A 23,033-nucleotide genomic window follows, 5' to 3' on the forward strand; every position below is an offset into this window, starting at 1 on the left:
TTCTGAACTTCTCCAGTCATTTGCTGCTTCAAACAAAAGCAATACTTGGAATTATCATAAAATGAAATGTAGATGGCCGAAAAGGAATATATTTTGTCAATGACACAAAACACAGATTTAATTTTCTAATATCCCTCGTCCATTCGCATCTGCATTTTGGTTGCTGCTCTGGACCACGGTGATTATTTATTTTATTTTCTGTTCTCTTCTTAACCCATTGGACCTTTCTCTCCTTACTCCTCCGCTTCTTGTTATCCAATCATACCACCTTTCATTTCTTCCCTCTTTGGGTACTTGGCTCTCCCAAATCCCAACTTGTCAATATTCCTCAACCTTCCTAATCTCTTGCTGAGAACTGCCTACAAATCTCCGAGAACTCTGTGCTCCTCCAGTTCTGGCTCCTTTGTGCATGAGCTCACAACTTCCTTCACCCCACCATTGGCAGCCATGCCTTCAGCCATATATGATGTGGCGATGCCGGCGTTGGACTGGGGTGAGCACAGTAAGAAGCCTTACAACGCCAGGTTAAAGTCCAACTGGTTTGTTTTGAATCACTAGCTTTCGGAGCACTGCTCCATCCTCAGGTGAATGAAGAGGTAGGTTCCAGAAACATATATACAGACAAAGTCAAAGATGCAAGACGATTCGAAACAAACCTGTTGGACTTTAACCTGGTGTTGTAAGACTTCTTACTGTTCAGCCATCTAGACACTAAGCTTTGGAATTCCCTCCACCTCCCAACTTGCTACCTCATTCCCCTCCTTTAATGCTCTTTAAAATCTACCTCTTTAACCAGGAATTTAGTAGCTTGTCCGAATGCCTATTACTGTGAATAATGATGGATCTGTGATGTGCCTCGAGATGATAAAAGCACTGCAAATGTGCAGGTTTTTGTTGATTTCCTTTAGTTATGTTAGTGTATTAACAATACGTACCGGTAAATGTCTTTATGTGGCATTTATTCTGTAGCCCTACGAAGTAGGAGCCAAAAATATCTTTTTACACTGGACGAGTCAAGAAGGGGACAACTTTAGTGGGAAGTAATGCACAAATTCACAACATTTCCGATGAGGTGTTGAAACCAAATACAACATTGATTGTCAAATCACTTGATTCAAACATGTAGCGATCTAAACTTTTAGCTTTAGCAGAGATATAGGTTTGAGATTTTGAAATGATTTTGGACAGCCTTGGAATCCAGCCTCTGTACTCCTCATAGTCGCAGTTCATGTTCTGTTTGGAAGGCAGTTCACAGTTAATTGTACATTGTCTTCAACAATGTAAGATCAATGCTTGTGAGTGTTCAAGAGTGCCGGATATGATTTATAAAGACATTCGCAACCTCACACCCACCCCCTCCGTTTAATGGAATGACTAGAGGATCAAACTGTGGCTCCTATTGTAAAGTGGTGAATGCCTGCACTTACAAAAGCTGTAGTACATTCCGAACCATATATAGTTATAAATATTTTACACAAATTAAAAGCACTCATTAAACAGTGAAAGAAATTTAAATTCAAAACCAAATACAAAGGGCAGGATTCTCTGTTTGAGAGATTAAGAGTTGACGCCGGGACAGAATCAGTGGACCTCTAGGACAGCAAACCCTGCATCCCCATCCCCCATCGCCACACTCACCCTGGCCTCTACACCCCTAGCCCGGTCCTGGGGGGCCTCTGGCCCTGGCGCCTGTCCCTGCTGTCATGGGTACCGTTGGCTGGTGCTACTCATACCAGCGGTTCGTTCCATGGCCCCTGTCCAGTATGCTCTTGTAGGGGCTGCTGTGGACATTGCCCTTGGGTGGGCAGTGTGCTGCCCTGCCGGTGGGTGGCGGCCAGTTGTGGGGGGGGGGGGGGGGGGGGGGGAGGTGGAATGTGGGGGTGGTGGGGGCACCCATACGGCCTGTGTCACTCTGCGCAACCACGGGCCACGGTGGGCGGTCAGTGGGGTGCACAGCAAGATGGCTGCCTTGCATGCCACGGCAATGACGGTCCGTGCCTGGACTCTCTGGCCCCGTGGAGGAGTCACCCCCCCCCCGCTGCCCCCCCCCCCCCACCCACCCCCGGGCTTGGCACTTGCCCCCCTCCCCCAGCCAGCTCTGCCAGTTGCAGGGCCTGCAGCCCACGGTCGCACTTCTGCATGCCCTATCTCCTCTCTCCCTCATTGGCCACGGCACCTGTTTCTCGATTTCTGAAACCACAAGTGAAACTCACTGTCGGTAATTGCTCCCGGCGGAGGCAGAGCATCGTGCAGTCCCCGGAGAATACCGGGTCAGGCCCGCTAATGATGTGCGGAGGAGAATGCATTGACCCCGCTGTTGAGGCACCAGAGCATGGCATTCTGGCGGGCGGCCGGCGCCGGCCACGATTTTGGCCTCACGAATGATTCTCCGCCCAATCACCATTCCCGATTTCGGCGTTGACCAACAGAGAATTCCCCAAAATTCTTCAGCACATTTCACACTTTTAAACAGTTTTGTTTTGTTTGTGTTACACGGATTGTAATATATGCTGACAAATACCGTGGATACTGTGTTGCAGTGTGTGCGAACAGGTCGTCAGTCTCCAGTGAACTGAGTGTTGGTGCTAATTGGAAAATCACGGTACTGAAAATGCTTTGTAGCTAGCTGAGCAAGTTGGTGCATCGCGCTGCGTGTTGTACCTCAGTGATGAATAGAAATTGCTGATGCTGTGAATCAGCCATAGAGCAGAGTCTGTGTTCAGTTCCGGTCCAATTATGCCTCTGCAGAGCACCCAAAGATGTGCAGGTTAGGTGGATTGGCCATGCTAAATTGACCTTAGTGTCCAAAAACGGTTAGATGGGGTTACTGGGTTACGGGGATAGGATGGAGGTGTGGGCTTAGGTGGGGTGATCTTTCCAAGGGCCGATGCAGACTCGTTGGGCCGAAAGGTCTCCTTCTGTACTGTAAATTCTATGATCTATGCAATGTTTCTTTAAATTCAAGGCATCAAGAAATGTAAATTGTTGTAGCTGTAGGTCGCTGCTTGGATGGGACGAGAGAGGGAGAGCTTGTTCCCAAGCTATTGGTATGGTGGTGCTGATTCAAAATAGGTGACGAGAAGTCGGGAAAAGGTCAGCCGTCCAGTGGCTGTTTGACGGGATTGGATGAGTTTAAGAGAAATTTGGAACAATTTATTTTAGGATTTTGATGGATGCCTGTTGCAAACTAGGTTTGCTTTTGCATAACCACATGAATGTCTGAAGTACATAAAGATATCCAAGTTTGCTCATTCATATGTAATGTCGACATGCCTGTTTCAACACAAACACGCACATATAGGTGCACTCATATAGGCATGCATATGATTGGCCATTGCTGCCAGAGTATACACAAGAATCAGTGAAATGAGTGCCAATGTTGGTGTTATATGTTTGTATCAGAGGTAGTGACTGATTTTTATTATACTCTTCTTTTAGCCAAAAGTTCAAGAGCGTTTTGTCATACAAGGTACGTATCATTTGCCCAGGGGTTTGCACATCATTGGTGAGGAAAGCATGCTTGCAGGCTCTGGTGGCCCCATCAACCTTGTGGTGAATGGATCACCAACAAACAAAATGATATAATTGTGCAATCATTGGAAAGGATTTTTGAGATTGACTGATACATAATCCATTCAGTAATGTATCAATTGTGAGGCTGTCTGGTGCATCAGATATTATTGTTTTCTCTCAGTGTTACTTTAACTACTAACGTTATTTTTAATATAATCGGTTAGTCTATATTCTTTGCACCGATTTAGAATATTGCATCATCATTTTAATTTGCAATATACAGTGCTTTCAACATTACACCAGTGACGACACTTTCAGTGTACTTCACTGATTTTATAGCATCTTGGGCATCTTAAGATCATGATAGCCCCTTTATAACTGCAAGTTCTTCTGATTTTTTTAAATTGAGAGGGTCCATAGGGCAGGGCACCAGCAATTTGAAGAGGAAAGAAGGTGAAATTAATCAACAAACCATGATTAGAGCATTAGTCTTAAAGTTTATCACTAGGAAGAATAGAGACCAAAGGAATAGTTGAGATGTTGAGAAACACAAGGCATTGTAGCAGATCAGTTATCTTTTCCTGTCACTTTTTCTCACGTTCTGAAGATAAGAAATCATCTTACTCTGATATAGCCGGTTTCTGTTGTCACATTCCAGCTTTCAGGATTTTAAAAATATATTAATTTTTCAACCATGCTCACCATTTATCATTCTCGTACAATAAAGAAATCACACTTTATAGACATTTCTGATAAAAATGTTGAACAAGGTATTTCAAGACATAATCTTGTGGAATCAGTTGGAAGTAGATTCAGTGGATTAATAATTGGCTGTATTCCTGGACGCAGAAAACTGTCATTAATGGTTGTGGGCTGGCAGTAGTGTGCCCAGAGACTGGTGTTGGGGGACCACTTTTTACAATCTTCATAAATAGTAGCAGGAATTCTCTGGTCATTGCGATACAGTTTTCCCGCTGGCAGCGCACTCCCACCTGCGGTGTTCCTGGCGGTGTGGGTTGGTAACAATGGGAAATCCTCTTGATAATAATGATAATAATCTTTATTATTGTCACAAGTAGGCTTACATTAACACCGCAATGAAGTTACCGTGAAAATCCCCAAGTCGCCACATTCCGGCGCCTGTTCGGTTACCCGGAGGGAGAATTCAGAATGTCCAAACTACCTAACAGCACGTCTTTCGGGAGGAAACCGGAGCACCCGAGGAAACCCAAGCAGAGGGCAAGCGGTGGGGAGACAGAATCCCGCCGCCAGCGAACGCAGCGCTGCCGAGGAGCACGCGGCTGGGGAACCGCAGAATCCAGCCCAGTGTTTGGGGAAATGGTTTGCAAATTCGCAGCTGATAGGAGAATTCTTGCAAGACTTTGGACTATTCAAATAGATTAAAGTACACTGGGAGAATGGCCAAAACTTTGTTAATTTGTTTTTAATGCCGTGTTATGCAGTTGGGCAGGAGCAAAATGAAGTATGCTTGTCGTTTACCATGAACACAACTGAAAGCAGTTGAGAGAAAAAGGAGTTCAATCTTTAGTTCATAATGCTGTAAAGGTTGCTAGACTGCTGCTGAGAGGCCATAGGCAAAGAAAATAGGGCAACGGGTTGTATTAATAGCACCATTCATTATATGAACTATTAAAAAAGTTAACATTCTCTTTCAATGCATTTGTTCTTTTGATGCTAAATTTACAGACAAACCTATAATTCAGCAGTGCTGCACTCAATATGCAAATAAAATAATGACTCAAGTGTGAAGCGAACGAGGATTCACCTGGATTCGCCAGCAAGAACAATATAATTGTGTCTGCGCAGTTTTATTTCATTTGGAGGTGCAGACAGACAAATGTTAAAGTAGCTAATTTGGATTGCAGAAAGCCCTGCTGTTACATTGATCCAGCCGTTAGTAATTTAAATCAATGAGTGCACTAGTTTAGGTTCAAGACACTGTCTGCTTCTTTGATTAAAATTTAGACAGGCCAAAATTCATGGCCATGTACTTGGATAATTAAAAATAAAATGAACATTGAAACTGATTATAATTTTTAACCTCAAGACACGTAACATTACAAGACAGATGTTGTATTCTGGGCTTTGTAGGTGGCTGTGATTTACTGGATTGCTGTCCCATTCAAACTGAATTTGCTGTCCAAATCCCCACTGCCATTCAAAAAACGAATCATCCTGTCTGTGTTTGTTTCTAATTTAGTTTTGCACTTGCGGGTTTTATTTGAAGTCTTTAAGCAGCCATACATTGCCGATTAAGTATGATTCACCTTAGTAGCTCCTGACAACATTTCTGTCATTGTTCCTTTTTCTTCCAGGAACACATGGTTCTGTGCAGGTTTGCGGATCAGACAGCTGTTCAACTCCCTCCAGAGCGCAGGATGATAGGTACGAGGACAGTCGTACAGCTGGTTCTAACCCTATAGCATTGTTGAAGGAGATGGATTAATGTGTTTCCTATGGCTAGAGCTGGTTGCTTCATCAATGTACAAGCAATGTTCTGTGCCGTAGAGACTAGTATTTTTCCTGCAGCAACAGCTCACCCTGATGAAGACACCAAGCTTAACTTAAAAATGACATACTTAGAAACGTCGATTCTGACGCACAAAAGGAAACCATTCTACTCATTGTACCTGCATTGGCTATTTGAAAGAGTGATCGTGAGACTGTGACGCCTTGTTCTAGAGATTGGATAACTCTTTCAAATAGCCATTGAGATGAGGCGAAGCTTCTTTACTCGTGAACCTGTGAAATTCTCTATCACAGAGGGCTGTGGAGGCCAAGCCACTGAATATATTTAAGAAGGAAATATATAGATTTCTAGACTGTAAAGGTATCAAGGGATATGGGGGAGTGCTGGAGTATGGTGTTGAGATAGAGGATGAACCATGATCATAATGAATGGTGGAGCAGGCTTGAAGGGCTGAATAGCCTACTGCTCCTATTTTCTATGCTGCTATGTATCGGCACCCCCCCCCCCCCCTCTGCTCTTTCCCCATAACCCTGCATTGCTTTTTTTTTCAAGTATATCCCCAATTGTAGTTTGAAAGTTACTATTGAATCACCTTCCATCATCCTTTCAAGGCGATAATAACTTGCTGCTTAAAAAAAATGGGGCGGGACTCACCCATTCGACGGCCCACGCTGTCGAAAGCGCCATCGCGTTTCACGACAGTGTGAATGGGCCGCTGGGAGTACCGATTCTGGCCCCTACAGGGGGCCAGCACGGCGCTGGAGCGGTCCACGCTGCTCCAGCTTCCCACCCCGGTGCGAACTGTGCAACGCGCCAACCCGCGCATGCGCAGTGGCGCCGGCGCCAACCCGCACATGCGCGGTGGTCTCCCTCAACGTGCCAGCCCCGACGCAACATGACGCAGTTGTTGCAGGAGTTCAGGGGTCGGCACGTAAGAAAATAGGCCCGGGGAGCGAGAGGCCGGCCCGCCGATTGGTGGGCCCCATCGGAGGTCCTCCCCGGGGTCGGAGCCCCCTGACCCTGCGTGCAGAGTTCCCGCCGGCTGCGACCCGGTGTGGATGGCGCCGGCGGGACTCTGCCTTTTTAGAGTGGCCGCTCAGCCCATCCGGGCCGGAGAATCGGCAGCCGGCCGCGTGGATTGTCCCCCGACCGGCGCCGCGCCAAACGGACCGGCGGCAATGGCGCCGATTCTACGCTGTGCGGAGAATCGCGTGCCGGCGTCAGGGCAGCGTGGCGCGGTTGCGGGGATTCTCCGGCCCGGCGCGGATCTGGGAGAATCCCGCCTATGATTCTCATTCCCACCCTCCGTGCTTTATTCCGCCAATTATCTTAAATCTACGATCGCTGCTTATCAACCTACCAGCTAGTGGGAATGTTTTTTCGCTACCCATTTCTTCAGCCATTCATAATTCTGAGCATTATTAAATTTCAACTTCACCTTCCCCACTCTAAAATAAAGTGGCTATCCATCACGTCCACTTTCTGCTGCATTCACAAGTGGTGATTTTCAGAAGGAGATGACTTCAGCCACCAGGGTTCCTGTCTGAAGCATGTTTTAAAAAAACTTTGAATACCCAATTCTTTTTTTTTCCAATTAAGGCGCAATTTAACGTGGCCAATACACCTACCCTGCACATCTTTGGATTGTGGGAGTGAAACTCACGCAGACACGGGGAGAATGTGCAAACTCCACTCGGACTGTGACCCGGGATTGAACCCGGGTCATCGGTGCTGTGCCGCAGCAGTGCTAGGTGCTGTGCCGCAGCAGTGCTAACCGCTGCGCCACCGTGCCGCCCCCTGTGTCAGTATCAATTTCTCGCTGCTCTGTCCTCAAGCTGCTTTTTGTTTTAGCCTAATTCCTGTGTTGTAACATTGGACCCTAAAACCCTTATGAATCAAGTTCTAATGTGAACCTGCACTTATTAGCAAAAGGGGTGGGCCTACCCTATTTCACTCAGAATCCTCACTTGAGGAGATGCAGAGAGGCCTTCAATCCCGTCATTCAGGACTTTATTGGAACCAGAGGGGGAAAAGCTTTTCTGATTCACTCTTCCAGGTCATCGGTTACCAGATTCTCACTCTTAAAACTTAGGTCTGATGGGGGTAACACGACCCAAGGTCCTAAGCCAAGAACGATAAATTGCAGGTTCGTACCTGCGATTCTGCATGTGGCAAGAAACTAATCTCGGCAGTACTGATGTGGGAGCTGCAAATAGGCACCAACTATTCGAGGAAGAGTCACAGGTTGAAGTCACCTCAGCTTGCTGCACCTTTGCTTAGACACTTGCTGAAGTGCATAATGGTCAGAGGCCTGAAAACAGTTTTTGTGGCAGCCCTGTGAGATATAGAAAGGTCCATAATCTAGCACAGCCTGGGGAGGATGCTAAACTAAGTAAATATTTAGAAATGGACAATAACCTGAAGTTTATGGAATAAGGACTAGTAGACTCGGAATTATGTTTTGGGCAAGAGATGCGGGGGGAATGTGAGGAAGAACGTTTTTAAAAATAAATTTAGAGTACCCAATTCATTTTTTCCAATTAAGGGGCAATTTAGCGTGGCCAATCCACCTACCCTCCACATCTTTTAGGTTGTAGGGGCGAAACCCACGCAAACACGGGGAGAATGTGCAAACTCCACGCGGACAGTGACCCAGGGCCGGGACCGAACCCGGGACCTCGGCGCCGTGAGGCAGCAGTGCTAACCAATGTGCTGCCCTAGGAAGAACTTTTTTACGCAGCGAGTGGTAATGAGTTGGAACTGGCTGCCCACAAGGTTGGTAGAAGCAGAGACAATGATTTCAAAAGGAAATTAGATGGACACTTTCAGGGCTCAGGGATAGAGTAGGGGACTAGGACTGGCTGGATTGCACCACGGAGAGTCCGCATAGACTTGATGGACCGAATGGTCCCCTTCTGTGTTGTAATATGACTCTGTAACTCTTTAAGTCAGTAATTCCATTTTATGCAGTGAACTCATCGTGATTGAAATGTATAATTTCCAATGAATGGTTCATATTGGGGTCAGAGTGAATTCTAAAGTGCAGTGAAAGTAAGAGGTTATTAGCTAGAGTGATCTTCGAATCACATGGGAAAACTGCTTCAATAAAAATAATGAGTGGTTGTCAATTTCAGGAATAGATAGTTAATTACCACCAGGTCGCTGTTTATAATGTCAAGTAATAAATAGCAGTGTCTTTTCACTGACTTAGATAATTAAGTATACACTGGCTAGACTATGGCAAGATTAATATACAAGTATTTTAACTATTTAGTCTACTTGCCATCTTAAGGTGTGTTAGCAGTCGTTCACACATGTATTTAATTTGATATAGTGGTTTGTGGAACATTTTAAATAATTTAATGGAATTCCTTGAATGTAATTTGAACATTTAAATTCTATTAATTACTCACTGAGACAGGCTTATGCACATGGCATTTGACAGGCAATTAGCATTTGTAAAATGGAAAATAATTCTCCTTATGATTATCAAAGAAAATTGCTTCAAAAAATGTGAAACCCAAAGACTGGGTTCCATGTTGCCTATTGGGAGTTGATCTTAAGCAGCTCCTCTTCGATGTTATTTTCAGTAACAATTTGATGCGCAGCACTTTTTGAGGGTTCTTCGTTTTATAAACAAGGGAAAGAGAGAGGGCATGTTCTGGACACCTGTAGGCCCTATTCAACTGCTCAGGTGGATACGAAAGACCCCAAAGCACAGTTCAAAGAAGTCTGTCCAATGTCGAAGCTCAGCAACTTGCCAATCTCCTTAGTCAGCACCTTCCAGAACCCACAATCTCTACCGCTTAGCAGGACAAGGACAGCAGCCACATGGGAACACCACCACCTGCAAGTTCCCCTCCAAGCCACATGCCAACCTGATTTGGAACCATATCACCATCCCTTCACCTTTGCTAACCTGGAACTCCCTTACCTGCACCACATGAACTGAAGCGGTTCAAGAAGGCAGCTCCACACCACCTCCTCGAGGGCGATTAACAATGAGTAACAAATGCTGGTCTTGACAATGACGCTCACATCCCATAAACAAAAATCCCTGGTCATTGATCTCGGTGCTATTTCTGGGATTTTGTGAAGTGAATATCAGTTGTTATGACTGCCGAAAAAACAAGTGGCCAGACTTCGAAAACCGTCATTGAATTTGAAGCTTTGTGGCATAGAACATAGAACATAGAAAATACAGCACAGAACAGGCCCTTCGGCCCACGATGTTGTGCCGAACCTTTGTCCTAGATTAATCATAGATTATCATTGAATTTACAGTGCAGAAGGAGGCCATTCGGCCCTTTGAGTCTGCACCGGCTCTTGGAAAGAGCACCATACCCAAACTCAACACCTCCACCCAACACCAAGGGCAATTTGGACATTAAGGGCAATTTATCATTGGCCAATTCACCTAACCCGCACATCTTTGGACTGTGGGAGGAAACCGGAGCACCCGGAGGAAACCCACGCAGACACGGGGAGGACGTGCAGACTCCGCACAGACAATGACCCAAGCCGGAATCGAACCTGGGACCATGGAGCTGTGAAGCAATTGCGCTATCCACAATGCTACCGTGCTGCCCTTAAGAACAAATAAATCTACACTATATCATTTTACCATCATCCATGTACCTATCCAATAGCCGCTTGAAGGTCCCTAATGTTTCCGACTCAACTACTTCCACAGGCAGTGCATTTCATGCCCCCACTACTCTCTGGGTAAAGAACCTACCTCTGATATCCCTCCTATATCTTCCACCTTTCACCTTAAATTTATGTCCCCTTGTAATGGTGTGTTCCACCCGGGGAAAAAGTCTCTGACTGTCTACTCTATCTATTCCCCTGATCATCTTATAAACCTCTATCAAGTCGCCCCTCATCCTTCTCCGCTCTAATGAGAAAAGGCCTAGCACCCTCAACCTTTCATCGTAAGACCTACTCTCCATTCCAGGCAACATCCTGGTAAATCTTCTTTGCACCTTTTCCAGAGCTTCCACATCCTTCCTAAAATGAGGCGACCAGAACTGTACACAGTACTCCAAATGTGGCCTTACCAAAGTTTTGTACAGCTGCATCATCACCTCACGGCTCTTAAATTCAATCCCTCTGTTAATGAACGCGAGCACACCATAGGCCTTCTTCACAGCTCTATCCACTTGAGTGGCAACTTTCAAAGATGTATGAACATAGACCCCAAGATCTCTCTGCTCCTCCACATTGCCAAGAACTCTACCGTTAACCCTATATTCCGCATTCATATTTGTCCTTCCAAAATGGACAACCTCACACTTTTCAGGGTTAAACTCCATCTGCCACTTCTCAGCCCAGCTCTGCATCCTATCTATGTCTCTTTGCAGCCGACAACAGCCCTCCTTACTATCCACAACTCCACCAATCTTCGTATCGTCTGCAAATTTACTGACCCACCCTTCAACTCCCTCATCCAAGTCATTAATGAAAATCACAAACAGCAGAGGACCCAGAACTGATCCCTGCGGTACGCCACTGGTAACTGGGATCCAGGCTGAATATTTGCCATCCACCACCACTCTCTGACTTCTAACTCTCTGACACCACTCTCTGGCATCGTGAGGAATACTGTACATAAATGACAGTACTTAATCACTTTTAAAGTATCTAATGTTTGAAATATTAAAATCGGCCTCAGTGAACTGAGTGAAATCACTGTGTAAACGTTTAGATTTTTTTTCATTTATATCGAATCTGCAATGCGTTGTTTGAAATGCCCTGAGGAAAATATAAAATTTGGTTTGAAACTAATTCAGAATTAAGGAGAAAAAAAGCTTTTACATTTTTTAAAAGACACTCAGTCGGGTTTGCAAGCCACAATTGTGCACACTAATGGGTCTTAATATATTGGGTAGTATTACCTCGGAAAGAGAACGTGAGTGTTCTTTGAGTTATGGTTATAGATATGTTGCTGGGGAAGAGTACACAGAACTTCATTGTTTGTCAGAATTTTGCCACACTTGACCTGAGAGTTATTGATGCCGAGTGCAAAGCAAAGGTGACCAAGTGTCACAAAAATACCGATGTAAAGTTCCGAGTGGTTGCGATGGGTCGAACAACTCACTACGTGACTGAATGCGGCATTGGTCAAACTCCAAATGTCAAAGTTCTCGTTAGCATATTTTTAAAAAATCATAAAACATTAAACTGTTGGTGAAGAATAACGAGAGCTCTCAGCTAGAGTCCATCATCTGAAGTGGTTTGATGTCAGCCTTGAACTTTTGCAGGCCAAAAATAGTGCCTGTGCACATTGCTTCCTTGCCTAACCCGCGTGGGCATTGAATCGGAAAGTTTTTCCCACATTCCACATTACAGTCAATTTGTGCTGTCTAGCATTTTGATATCCACTTGGAATTCTTTGTGAATTATGGCTCAGAGTTACAGACTGAACTTTAAAGTAAACTTAACATTTCTTCCTATTGTTACCTAGATACAGTAAACAGATACAGAATAATAAACTCTCAGCTGCAGCTCAATTTTTAAATTCAATGTCAAGATGTGGGTGTCACGGGCGAGGCTTGCACTTATTGCCCTTTGCTAGTTGTCCTGCACTGACACAGCTACCTAGTTTGTTGGCCACTTCAGAAGTCCATTAAGAGTCAACTACATAAGGGGGCGGCATGGTGGTGCAGTGGTTAGCACTGCTGCCTCACGGTACTGAGGACCTGGGTTCGATCCTGACCCCAGGTCACTGTCCTTGTGGACAAGAAAAAGGAATTGGGTTCTTTAAATTTATATATAAAAGGAGTCAACTACATAATGTTCAACATTAGATGTGATTCCGTGATTGGACAACACTTGCTAAACAGTCCTGATTGTGCTAATAATCACACAAATATCAGTCAGGCTCACATTGTGGCTTGCTTACATGTGCTACAAGCTACATATATTCACACACAAGACCCTGTCCTTTGCAGGCACACGGAGCATGTATACTCATTGCATATTTAAAAAAATAAATTTAAAGGACCCAATTCTTTTTTTCCAATTAAGGGGTAATTTGGCGTGGCCAATCCTGCACGTCTCTGAGTTGTGGGGGTGAGAATGTGCAAACTCCACACGGACAGTGACCCGGGCCAGGATCAGTGTCAACAACTGCAACACCGTGCCGCCCTCGGTGCACCTTTTTTAAATAAACGTAAGCTTGGGGGACAGCCATTCCTCGTTAATCCCCCATGGCAAGACCTTGACCAATCAGTCGACCTGCCTGGTTTGAATTTGAACAAAAGCTTGGCAGTTAACTGTTCCCTGGTGCATTCTCCATCGCAGTGCCTCTAAGAATCAGAATCCAATTGCCAACCAACCGGCACTCAGTTCTCTTGCAGTATAAATTCTTGTTCCTTTTACTATTGGTATTCTTGCGAACTGAACTGACGAGAAGAGGACAAAAAACCTCGACATACTGGGGGTAATTTTGAACCCTCTCTCTCCATCCGTGAGAAAGTCGCTCTGGGCTCAAAATACGGAGACAAGTGAAAAACTTGATTCTCTCCGGCGTGATTAGCTTTTGGAATCCTATCTCTTCCCCCCCCCCCCCCCCCCCCCCCGCCACCACCACCACCAGTGGAATAGAGCGAATTGCGCAAAAACCTGATTTTAATACATTACCATGTTGTTAGCAAACACTCTCCAAACCTCCCCCCCCACATACACACACACACACACACACAGAATATTGACCCGGTGTCCCAGTCTGGCCAGATTTGAGCCAGTCCAGGGGATCCCTTCCTCCTGGGGCGCAGAGGTAAGTACAACCTTCAGGTTGGGGGGGGGGGAGAGAGATGGGGGATGGGGGGGGGGCTGTAGAGGGCCATGATCTGACACAAGTTGGCCAATCTGTGCCAGGGCAGGATCCTGGTGGGAGCCCCATAAGGGAGGCGTGGGGGGGGGGGGTATATGTGTGATGGCTAGGGGGAGTGAGGAGGCGTTGTGGGGGTGGATATGATGGCAGTGATTGTGGGGGGTCTTTGGGGAAATCGTCCGGCGATGGCTGTTGAGGCGGGGGGTGGGACCAGGATACTGCCAAAGATGGCTGTTGGAATGAGTGGGGAGGGAGGGGTGTGGGGAGTGCGGGAACGTGGATACTGCCGGCAATGACTGTCTGATTGGATGAGGAGCGGTGGGGGGAGTGTGCATGCTGCCGCCGATGACTATCGGGGGTGGGGGGAGAGATACTGCTGCTAATGACTGTCCGAGTCAGTGGGGGTGGGGGCGTAGATACTGCCGACGATGATTATCATTGAGGGGGGGGGAGGTGGATCTGCCGCCAATGACTGTCAGGACGAGACATGTGAGATGTGGCCTGGGTGCCGTTAGGCTGCAGTACTGGTCTGGGCACCCTGATGTGTTTGAAGCCAGTTCCTGGCTCTAAGGGTCCCCGCCTCGCCAGAGTGATGCCGTTAACTTTGCTCACTCACTTTTTTTTTTATAAGAGGCTCAAGATTCCATGAGAAATGTTTTTCGGCATGTCCGTTATTCTAGCCGGGAGTGAAACTTTGCCATTTTCTGGTCTGATTCAGCCTACAATTTCCTTTTCCAGCAATACTCAAGTTCTGTACGACCAAATGACTATTCTTCTCGGGTCCGGTTTAGCACAGTGGGCTAAATCGCTGGCTTGTAATGCAGAACACAGCCAGCAGCGCGGGTTCAATTCCCGTACCGGCCTCCCCGAACAGGCGCCGGAATGTGGCGACTAGGGGCTTTTAACAGTAATCTCATTGAAGCCTACTTGTGACAATATGCGATTATTATTATTATTAAAGTTTGTGTGCTGTGTTGTCTGTTTTTTGGGTGTTGCTGGTGTGTAGTTGCTAACAACACAACAAATGGAATTTTTTCTAGGGAAAAAGTGCATGGGACTGGTGGATTTGGATCGAGTCTGGTCGGCAGAGGAGCACAGATACACGGCCTATGTGTCATCCATGGAGCCAGACAGCTGTTCACCAAAAAACAACCTGATAGTGGGGAGTTCCTCAGATCGCAGCCTCCGTTTAACCGCATAATGTCACAAACCCGGCGATCACAGCACCAGGACAACAAGAGAGCGAGTGACCTGCATGTCAGCAGACTACTTCCCTCCACTATCTTGTTCAGAAGCATGTGGAGACTTTGTGTAGTCGATATCCTGCAGATCAACCTTAATCCAACAAATTCTTGCACCCAGAGACTCCTGCTTTTTGGAATGATGACCTCCCACTTATTGTGACTGACTTGCGAGGAAAGTTCCATTCTTGGCTGATACAGCAAATCCCCGACAGTTGCACTGTTTTACCATTTTTTTTAGCTGTCCATATGTGTGTAAATCTTACCATTGTGTTTAATTATGCTCTCCTAAAGATGAGAGTCATTGAACCATCATGTGTAATTGGACTGTAAGAAGAACGGAATTTTTAGATATAACTTTCCCCTTTTACTTCACGTCACACAGCAAATACGCTTGGATTGTAAAATTCACTCTGTCCTGGCGTGTTTGAGATGGAACCAGAAAGTATAACCTCCTGCAATGTGGAAAACTGACATTACGGCAGGCATTCTGCCGCTGAGATTCACTCTTCCTGTCGGCAGTGCACCTCCGCCCGCGGGTTTCCCCGACGGCGTGGAGTGGCTTCAAAGGGAAATCCCATTGCCGAGCGGCAGTAGTATAGAATCCTGCCGTCAGCGAACGGCGCTCAGAAACAGGCAGCTGGGGGACCGGAGACTCCAGCCCTGTACTTCACAAAGTTACTGTCGATGGACTGTGGTGGGAAAGTTTCTGTTCTCTTGATCAACTGCATCCTTGATGGCTGCAAATAGTTCAACAAATCTCACTGCCACCTCAGTATTTAATCTTCTGCCGTCGACACAATACACGGCAAAAGCAGGATTGTCCAAATGGCCGGGGGTGGGGGGGGGGAAATTAAATGTCCCGCTGTTGGAGAAGCAGCGGTTAATTTGTTTATCTTAGAAGAAAAAAATTAAATACCTTCCCTCCTAATCTTTCTCAACCATTAAGCCCTATGCATCATTTTCCCTGTAACATCTGTAAAACCGCTGTTTTACTCCTTCCTCGGACATCAGGAGGTACAGGTAAGGTGTTCAATACATGAGCAAGAAATACCTGCTTTACATATGTGGTTTTTAATAGTGGGTTGTCCTGTGGCTTAAAGCCATGGGTTTGAGTTTAATTTTACCCATGTATTTCCGGCAGTTGTCTGGTTTATTTTAGGTTTCCAACGTTGTGAGATAACTTTTCATCCCTCTCTTTTATATAGTTTTTCTTTAACAAAAGTGTTAAATTTCTTATGAGAAAATCATTTCTGGATGTACTTTCTTTATTTTTTTTCAGAACAAACAAGCAGACGCTAACAGCGTTTTAAATCAGTGATCTTCTTGTAATCAGATTTTTCTAGGGTTATTCTACCACTGCGGTGTTAATAGCAATTACAATAAAGTCAACTGCTTAAGCGTGATTGATAACCTGAATGTTTCATAAAATGATCTAATTTCTTCCCCATTAAGAAAAAAACACACCCCAGTCATCAGTATTATTTTTTTCATCTTTATTTGTTGAATTATTCCTACCTATAAAGGTTTCACCACTGGTTAAACATTTGATTCAAGTCATTTGGAAAGCGACGGACAAGTAAAGGAGACAAGTGCAATTTAAAAAAATCAGATGTATTGGCAGTCCAAAGATGTGCAGGTTAGATGGATTGGCATGCCAAATTGTCCCACAGTCTCCACAGATGCGCAGGTTAACCGGGGTTACAGGGATAGGGCGGGGCAGTGGGCCTAGGTAGGATGCTCTTTTGCACGGTCAGCGCAGACTCGATGGGTCGAATGGCCTCCTTCTGCACTGTAGGGATTCTATGGATTTAGATAATAAAATAAAGACTTACAATATTGATATTTAAAATGAGAAACCCACTTGATTATGTAATATGATGCAGACAGACATGAATTCTATTAATGTGTTTCAGATCAACCGCACAATTAGATTTGCCATTCTTGTGTTTAATTATCATGTCTGCATTTCTGCAGCCAAGAATTAGTTTCTCCTGTTGCTCAGAATAGACTGCGGAGATCCTAAACATCCCAGACACTGACCACCCTCTCTTAAAAAAAAATAGTCAGACTACTTACAAAGTGGTTCTTTGTCCTACATTACAACAGCGACTACCCTTGAAAAGTACTCTATTGTCTGTGAAGTGTTTTGGGATGTCCTGCGATTGAATAAGGCCACAAGAGAAATCCAAATCTTTCTTTCTTCCTTTGCACTTTCCAAAATGATGCGCTGGGGAAACCTCAGAGTGAGATCTTCCCCGCCTCATTGCCGGTGACGTAATCAGGTCCATGCCCTCTTACCATCTAAATAGACCTAAACGGAAAAATGTCTTACCTTCCGGGTTTGATGTATGCCCCCCAGCAGCATGACGTCACACCAACGGGATTCGGGACTGGTTTCCAAAAAACGTAAGCCAGTCGTAATGATGCCGGGCACTCGGAGGTGAACATGTCCCTCAGGTGGTGAGGGAAATTGCACAGCCTCCTGGCACAGGCCCCTCGCACTGCCAATGTCTAAGTGCCAACTTGGCAATGCCAGAGGTGGACCTCTAGAGAATCCCATTGGGGGTTCTCATTATGTGCAACGGGGGTGGGGGATGCCTGAATGGCGTTGGGGAGGGGGTGGAGGAGACTTAGAATGTGGGGTGGGCGGGGGGGGTGGGGGGGGGGTGAGGGGAGCAATGCCAGTGAGGATGTTGGGGGGGGAGCAGGATCGGGCACCCTAATCCCGAGGGGGTGACCCGACCATTGACTTATTTTTGGGTGGTGGGGGTTGGTTGGCCCTCTGCTTTGTAGGGTTGAGAGTGTTTCCCTTGTCTGCCGGGGTCCCTGATGTCAATAAGGGGTCCTTTAACTTTACTTTGATAGCGGTGCCCTGATAACCTAATCCACAGTTTAGGCCTACACTCCCACCCCTCCAGCTGTCTGTTTAATCCTCGCCAGCACTTTGAATAGTAATAATCTTTATTAGTGTCACAAGTAGGCTTACATTAGCACCGCAATGAAGTTACTGTGAAAATCCCCTCATCGCCACATTCCGGCGCCTGTTCGGGTTCACTGAGGGAGAATGCAGAATGTCCAATTCACCGAACATGCACGTCTTTTGGGACTTTGTGGGAGGATACTGGAGCACCCGGAGGAAACCCACGCAGGAAAACGTGCAGACTCCGCACAGACAGTGACCCAAGCCAGTAATCGAACCCGGGTGCCTGGCGCTGTGAAGCAACAGTGCTAACCACTGTGCTACCATGCAGCCAATTGCATAGATTGCTGTTTGATCTTGCTAGAAAAGGCAGCTGTGAAGCTAGCAAGTTCCTTGCTACTTTTCTCGCCTGATCCAGCAATCTGTCTAATTTTTAGAAAATTCTGCCCACTGTCTTTACCTTTAGTTTTATAAAGCCAATAACCCACGCTGAAAGAATTGCCACTTAGAGCTGCTAAAGAGACAAAGATTGAGGAGGTGTCATACTAACCAGGGGCAGCTTCTCTTTGCCTCCTCAGTGTTAATCTCCTTATTGAGAAACTTCCCCCATTAGAGATGCCACATTTTCTACAAGAGACATGAAAAAATAACAACACAATAGAAATAAAGCTGTGACTCATGGTGGTTGCAAAAAATCATACAGTTCAAATGGTGCAGTATTTATTTTTTTGTGAATGATAGATGCCACACATTTTGTCTGACTTTACAGGTTACACCATCTGAGTTCAAAAGTCTTTTTGACTCGTAAGCGAAAGAAAGGGACCACGCTGGAATTTTCCATGTGGGTAGAGATAGCCCCTGCAATTTAAATAGGTGACCTTCATTTGTAGACTTTTGTTCTCAAAGTGAGGTTCTCTATAATGGGCGACTGTCCTTCACTGCAGTTATTTCATCGGTCAGAAATGATGGAAAGCTTGTTAGTGCGTAGAACTGCTTAACCTCCAACTAGAAATGAGTTCTTAGAACGGAGAAGGTTAGGGAAGATTTAAAAGGGGTGGTGAATATCATGCCAGGTTTTAATGGATTCATTAAGGGGGAGCTTTCCACCGACAGAAGGACCTGTAAACAGAGGAAATAAATTTAAGATGATTGCAAAATCAGCCAGAGTTTCCATAGCAAGTTCTTATGGTCGCTACCTGAAAGGGTGGTCGAAGCAAGTTCAATAGTAGCTTTCAAAGGAGAATTGGATTAGAGCTTGAACAGGAAATATTTGTAGGGCTATGGGAAAGAGCAAGAGAGTGGGACTAATTAGTACAGACGTGATGGGTTGAATGGCTTCCTTCTCCGCTGTAAGATTCCCTGACGCCTAATTGCTCCCAAATGGGTTGATGACAAAGTTACTTCCATTGCTCAGGTTACATTTATTTTCGAAGGAAGTGGTTAAGCATTTCAAGCTTCATTTTTGGTCTGAAAACTCATACACTACTTGGCAGGTGTAATGATTCCTGGTGCTAAACCAAGCGTTAAACCTACACGTAAAACCACTTACCTCCTGTCTATTTGGACACTCCGCGCTGTAATGTACATAATATCGTGAAACGGCATTAGTTGAAAATAACGTAAATCAACCAAAGCTTTAATTGTCCGCGCATTATTACCTTTTCATTCTCCTTAGGTAATGTAGTCAATCAGTATTCGTATAACATTGAGGACTTGCGACTCAAGCTGTGGTCAGAATGAGCAAAGAATAGCACAAGCCGAGCTAGTTAATACAAGGTCAGTTCATTCCCGAAGGTGCATATCTTGCAGTTTTGTTCATACCAGAGATGTCTGCATCCAGAATCCCTGAACAGCTACTTGATGATAGTCTCAGTCTGGTCTCTAGGGATGTGCTCATCACTCATTGAAACAGCGGAAAATGCCCTTTTGGATTTTGCTAATAGACTTTGTCCCTTCTTTCAAACTGGAAGGTATGTCTGTATCAAAATTCTAAAGTAAATCAGCTTCCCTTATCTAATCTGAATTTCTGTGCCAACTTTTTATTTATTTTTTGGTTATCAAGACCTGCTTTATTTATCATGCCAGATTTAAGTTTCTACTAGTTATTTGGGGGTGTGCCTGAGTAAAGAGAGTTACTAAACATTTACTGATTCAACGTAACTGTATTTGTGCTTTGGCGCCATTTGGTATTTCAGTGTTTTGATTAGTAATTGTTACTGAGACTATGGCAAACTGCCTCACTCATATAAACACTCATCTCAGCAGTGCCTTCACACCCTGGGCAGCACGGCAGCACAGTGGTTAGCGCAGTTGCTTCACAGCTCCAGGGTCCCAGGTTCGATTCCCAGCTTGGGTCACTGACTGTGCGGAGTTTAGGGATAGGGTGGAGGTGTGGGCTTAGGTAGGGTGCTCTTTCCAAGTGGCCTCCTTCTGAACTGTAAATTCTAAATGAGTGCAGCTCAGTGCACTGCAAATTCTACATACAGCTCAGCCTTAATATAGATCAGTGAAAACCTTCAAGCTCTGCTTTAACAACCCAATGACTCCGGTTTATGCGGCGACACGGATTTCTAAGCTATCATTTTTTTTATTGTGGACCTTACAGTACATGACTGGATGAGATTATGAATAAACTAGGGTGATGTTGCTTGTGGAGTGGTTCAAGGCAACAATTAGGAAAGAGTTCAGGTGATGGCAGAGAATGCTAGATTGTGATCTCAACTTACTTGCAAAGCAGCGATTCAACATTTACTGTTCTATCAGGAAATTAAAAATGCTTCCATGATGCTGGCATTCATGGATAATAGCAAGACTGATTTTTGAGTGCAGCATGCAGGGTTCAAATTCTACTGCAGTGTGGCTCAGCTTACAGCGCAGGAAACTTTAATTTGACAGATAAAAGGAAGTAACATACTTTGTATGTTTTAGTGCCAGTGGTTCATGTGCTCTTGCATTGCAGGAGGACTGTCGAGACCCAAGGCAATCTTCAGGTGAAGTGCAGAATAGTAGAGGGAGGGGATAACAGGCTGCACAAATGTCCTTCAGCCCTAATTTTAAAATTGAACATTCTGTCTTTATTTTTATATTCCCATGGTAAATCCCTATGTCCACATTTATAGTGGAAGCTGCCTGTGTGAGCTAGTCAATCTGCAATTTCTCTCTGCTGCCTGTCCTGTCATTGGACGGTGTAATTCCAACATGTCATATTTAAAGACAACTTCCATTATAAAGATGGGCATGTGAATTTGTAATGGAAAAATGTAAATTCCTATATGGCCTTAGTTTATCGCTCAACAATATGGATACATCAAATTATTTTTGAAATGTAATAACTATTGCATTAGCAAGTTAGACTGCCATTTTACACACAAGAAGATCCCATGAAAACAATGCAAGAAATGGCCAATTAATCTGTTGGTCATGATTGGGGAGGATTATTGGTCACGCACAGGGGAACACTGTGCGACAGGGGCCGGGATTCTCCAAAAACACGGCTAAGTGTTGATGCCGGCGTAAACACCGGAGTGTTTCACGCCGGCGTCAGCGGGCCTCTTGGCGCAGCGATTCCGTGGCCCACAGTGGGCCAAAGCACGGCGCCACAGTGCTCCGCGCTGCTCCAACCGCCGATACGCAGCCCTGCACTGCTGGCCTCGGGTCTGCGCATGCACACGGCAGCCGTTTCCACACCGGTGCTGTGCGGCATGGCGGACCCGCACAGCGGGCCGGCGCGGAAAAAGGTAGGCCCCCCCCATATCGTGCGCGTCCGCCGATCGGTGGCTCCCGATCGTGGGCCTGCCCGTCGTGGAGGACCCCCCCCCCCCGAGACTGATCCTCCCGCCCCCCCCCCCCCAATCAGGACGGCCACCGCAGCCGTGACGCTGAGCTCCCGCTGGGTGGAACCATACATGAACCACGCCGGCGGGAACTCAGCCCGTCGACCGCGGAGAATCGTCATGGGGGCCTCTTTCAATGGCCCCGGACCGGAGCCAATTCTTCGGTTGCCGGAGGTTCGCGTCCCAGCATCGGACCGGATCGCGGGTCCAACGCCCCATTCTCCGCCACCGCGCCGAGTGCGATTTCGACGCGGAGGCTCGGAGGATCCCGTCCAGGGTCTTTAATGTCTATCTGAATCAACCGAGCCAGCCAGTGCAGCCTTAGTTAATTGCCTTATCTAACAGACCTGCATCCACAAGGTACTAAATGAGAATGCCAGCCTGGATTGAAGCCATGCGCCAACTTCTGACTCAGAGGCAAGAGTGCCACCAAAGCCATACTGACACTCAATTACGCCATAAACTCTGAGCTGTGTTGTGTGATCACCTTGGAATACACACCGGTATGTATTTGTTCTTTATAATGGTGTATATAGAGGAATAATATTACTAACCGTTGATTATATTTATTATTTATCATTCCATTGTTTGGCTGGCATGAATGTCGAGCAACAGTGCAGTCAAATAATGAAATAAACAGAATTGATATTGTGCATGCCATTTCAACAGCTATAATAATATTGGAATTTGATATTTAGTATGGTATGATATTGCCCTTGTTATACATTATAAGGCTATAGTGGCTTGAAAATTCGGGAAGATCTTTTTTTGCGAAGTTCCACACCTGCATATACCTGAAACCCTCCAAACTTCACCCCCAACTCCTCCAAGCTTGTGAACAATCCCTCCAAAAACAGATCCTTCATCTCTTTCATCCCTCTCTCCACCATCCCCGGAACCTTGCATCCATCCTCCCTGGCTCAAATCCATGGTTCCCCTCGAGCCAGCCCTCAACTTAAAGTGCTGTCAAAATGCCTCCAATTCTACAGTGTGGCTGCCACCACAGGACTACCCAAGTACTCCCTTGGGCAAACGGTAGCGGCGTCGTTACCAGCGCCTGCCACCCCAGCCCTTTACAGGAACCTGCCTCCATCCGCACCCACAAAGCCTCCGCCTCTCTTTTGCTGTGAAAAGCCCCTAGCCGCCACATTCCAGCGTCTGTTCAGGTACACGGAGGGAGAATTCAGAATGTCCA

General features: G+C 45.8%; 1 protein-coding gene and 2 long non-coding RNA genes across 11 annotated transcripts in view; 1 reads left to right on the forward strand and 2 right to left on the reverse strand.

The window, feature by feature from the left end:
• Positions 1 to 16,488, forward strand: part of gstcd (glutathione S-transferase, C-terminal domain containing) — a 256,913-nt gene extending 240,425 nt beyond the window's left edge. For 2 of the 7 annotated variants that reach the window (XM_072495359.1, XM_072495360.1), the window contains 3 exons: positions 3,439 to 3,469; positions 5,850 to 5,919; positions 14,882 to 16,488. In XM_072495359.1, the coding sequence (XP_072351460.1) occupies positions 3,439 to 3,469; positions 5,850 to 5,919; positions 14,882 to 15,042 (262 nt within the window). In that variant the 3' untranslated portion in view covers positions 15,043 to 16,488. Of the gene's footprint in view, positions 1 to 3,438; positions 3,470 to 4,592; positions 5,190 to 5,849; positions 5,920 to 14,881 lie in introns of those variants that run through there. The other 5 variants (XM_072495361.1, XM_072495366.1, XM_072495363.1 and 2 more) reach the window with 4 other exon arrangements.
• A 75-nt stretch (positions 16,489 to 16,563) lies between these two features.
• The window catches only part of LOC140408326 (uncharacterized), a 125,834-nt gene continuing 119,364 nt past the window's right edge, over positions 16,564 to 23,033 (reverse strand). The window contains exons 1-4 of one of the 3 annotated variants that reach the window (XR_011940083.1): positions 19,827 to 19,915; positions 19,664 to 19,730; positions 18,556 to 18,632; positions 16,564 to 16,885 (exon numbers count right to left, since the gene is read on the reverse strand). This is a non-coding gene — a long non-coding RNA (uncharacterized lncRNA). Of the gene's footprint in view, positions 16,886 to 18,555; positions 18,633 to 19,663; positions 19,916 to 23,033 lie in introns of those variants that run through there. The other 2 variants (XR_011940084.1, XR_011940082.1) reach the window with 2 other exon arrangements.
• LOC140408328 (uncharacterized) lies at positions 18,704 to 19,357 on the reverse strand. Its single transcript, XR_011940086.1, has 2 exons — positions 19,202 to 19,357; positions 18,704 to 19,124 (listed from the first exon to the last, which is right to left on the reverse strand). It is a non-coding gene; the product is annotated as an uncharacterized lncRNA (long non-coding RNA).

This window comes from Scyliorhinus torazame, chromosome 3 (genome assembly GCF_047496885.1).
Source record: "Scyliorhinus torazame isolate Kashiwa2021f chromosome 3, sScyTor2.1, whole genome shotgun sequence".
Lineage (NCBI taxonomy): Eukaryota > Metazoa > Chordata > Chondrichthyes > Carcharhiniformes > Scyliorhinidae > Scyliorhinus > Scyliorhinus torazame.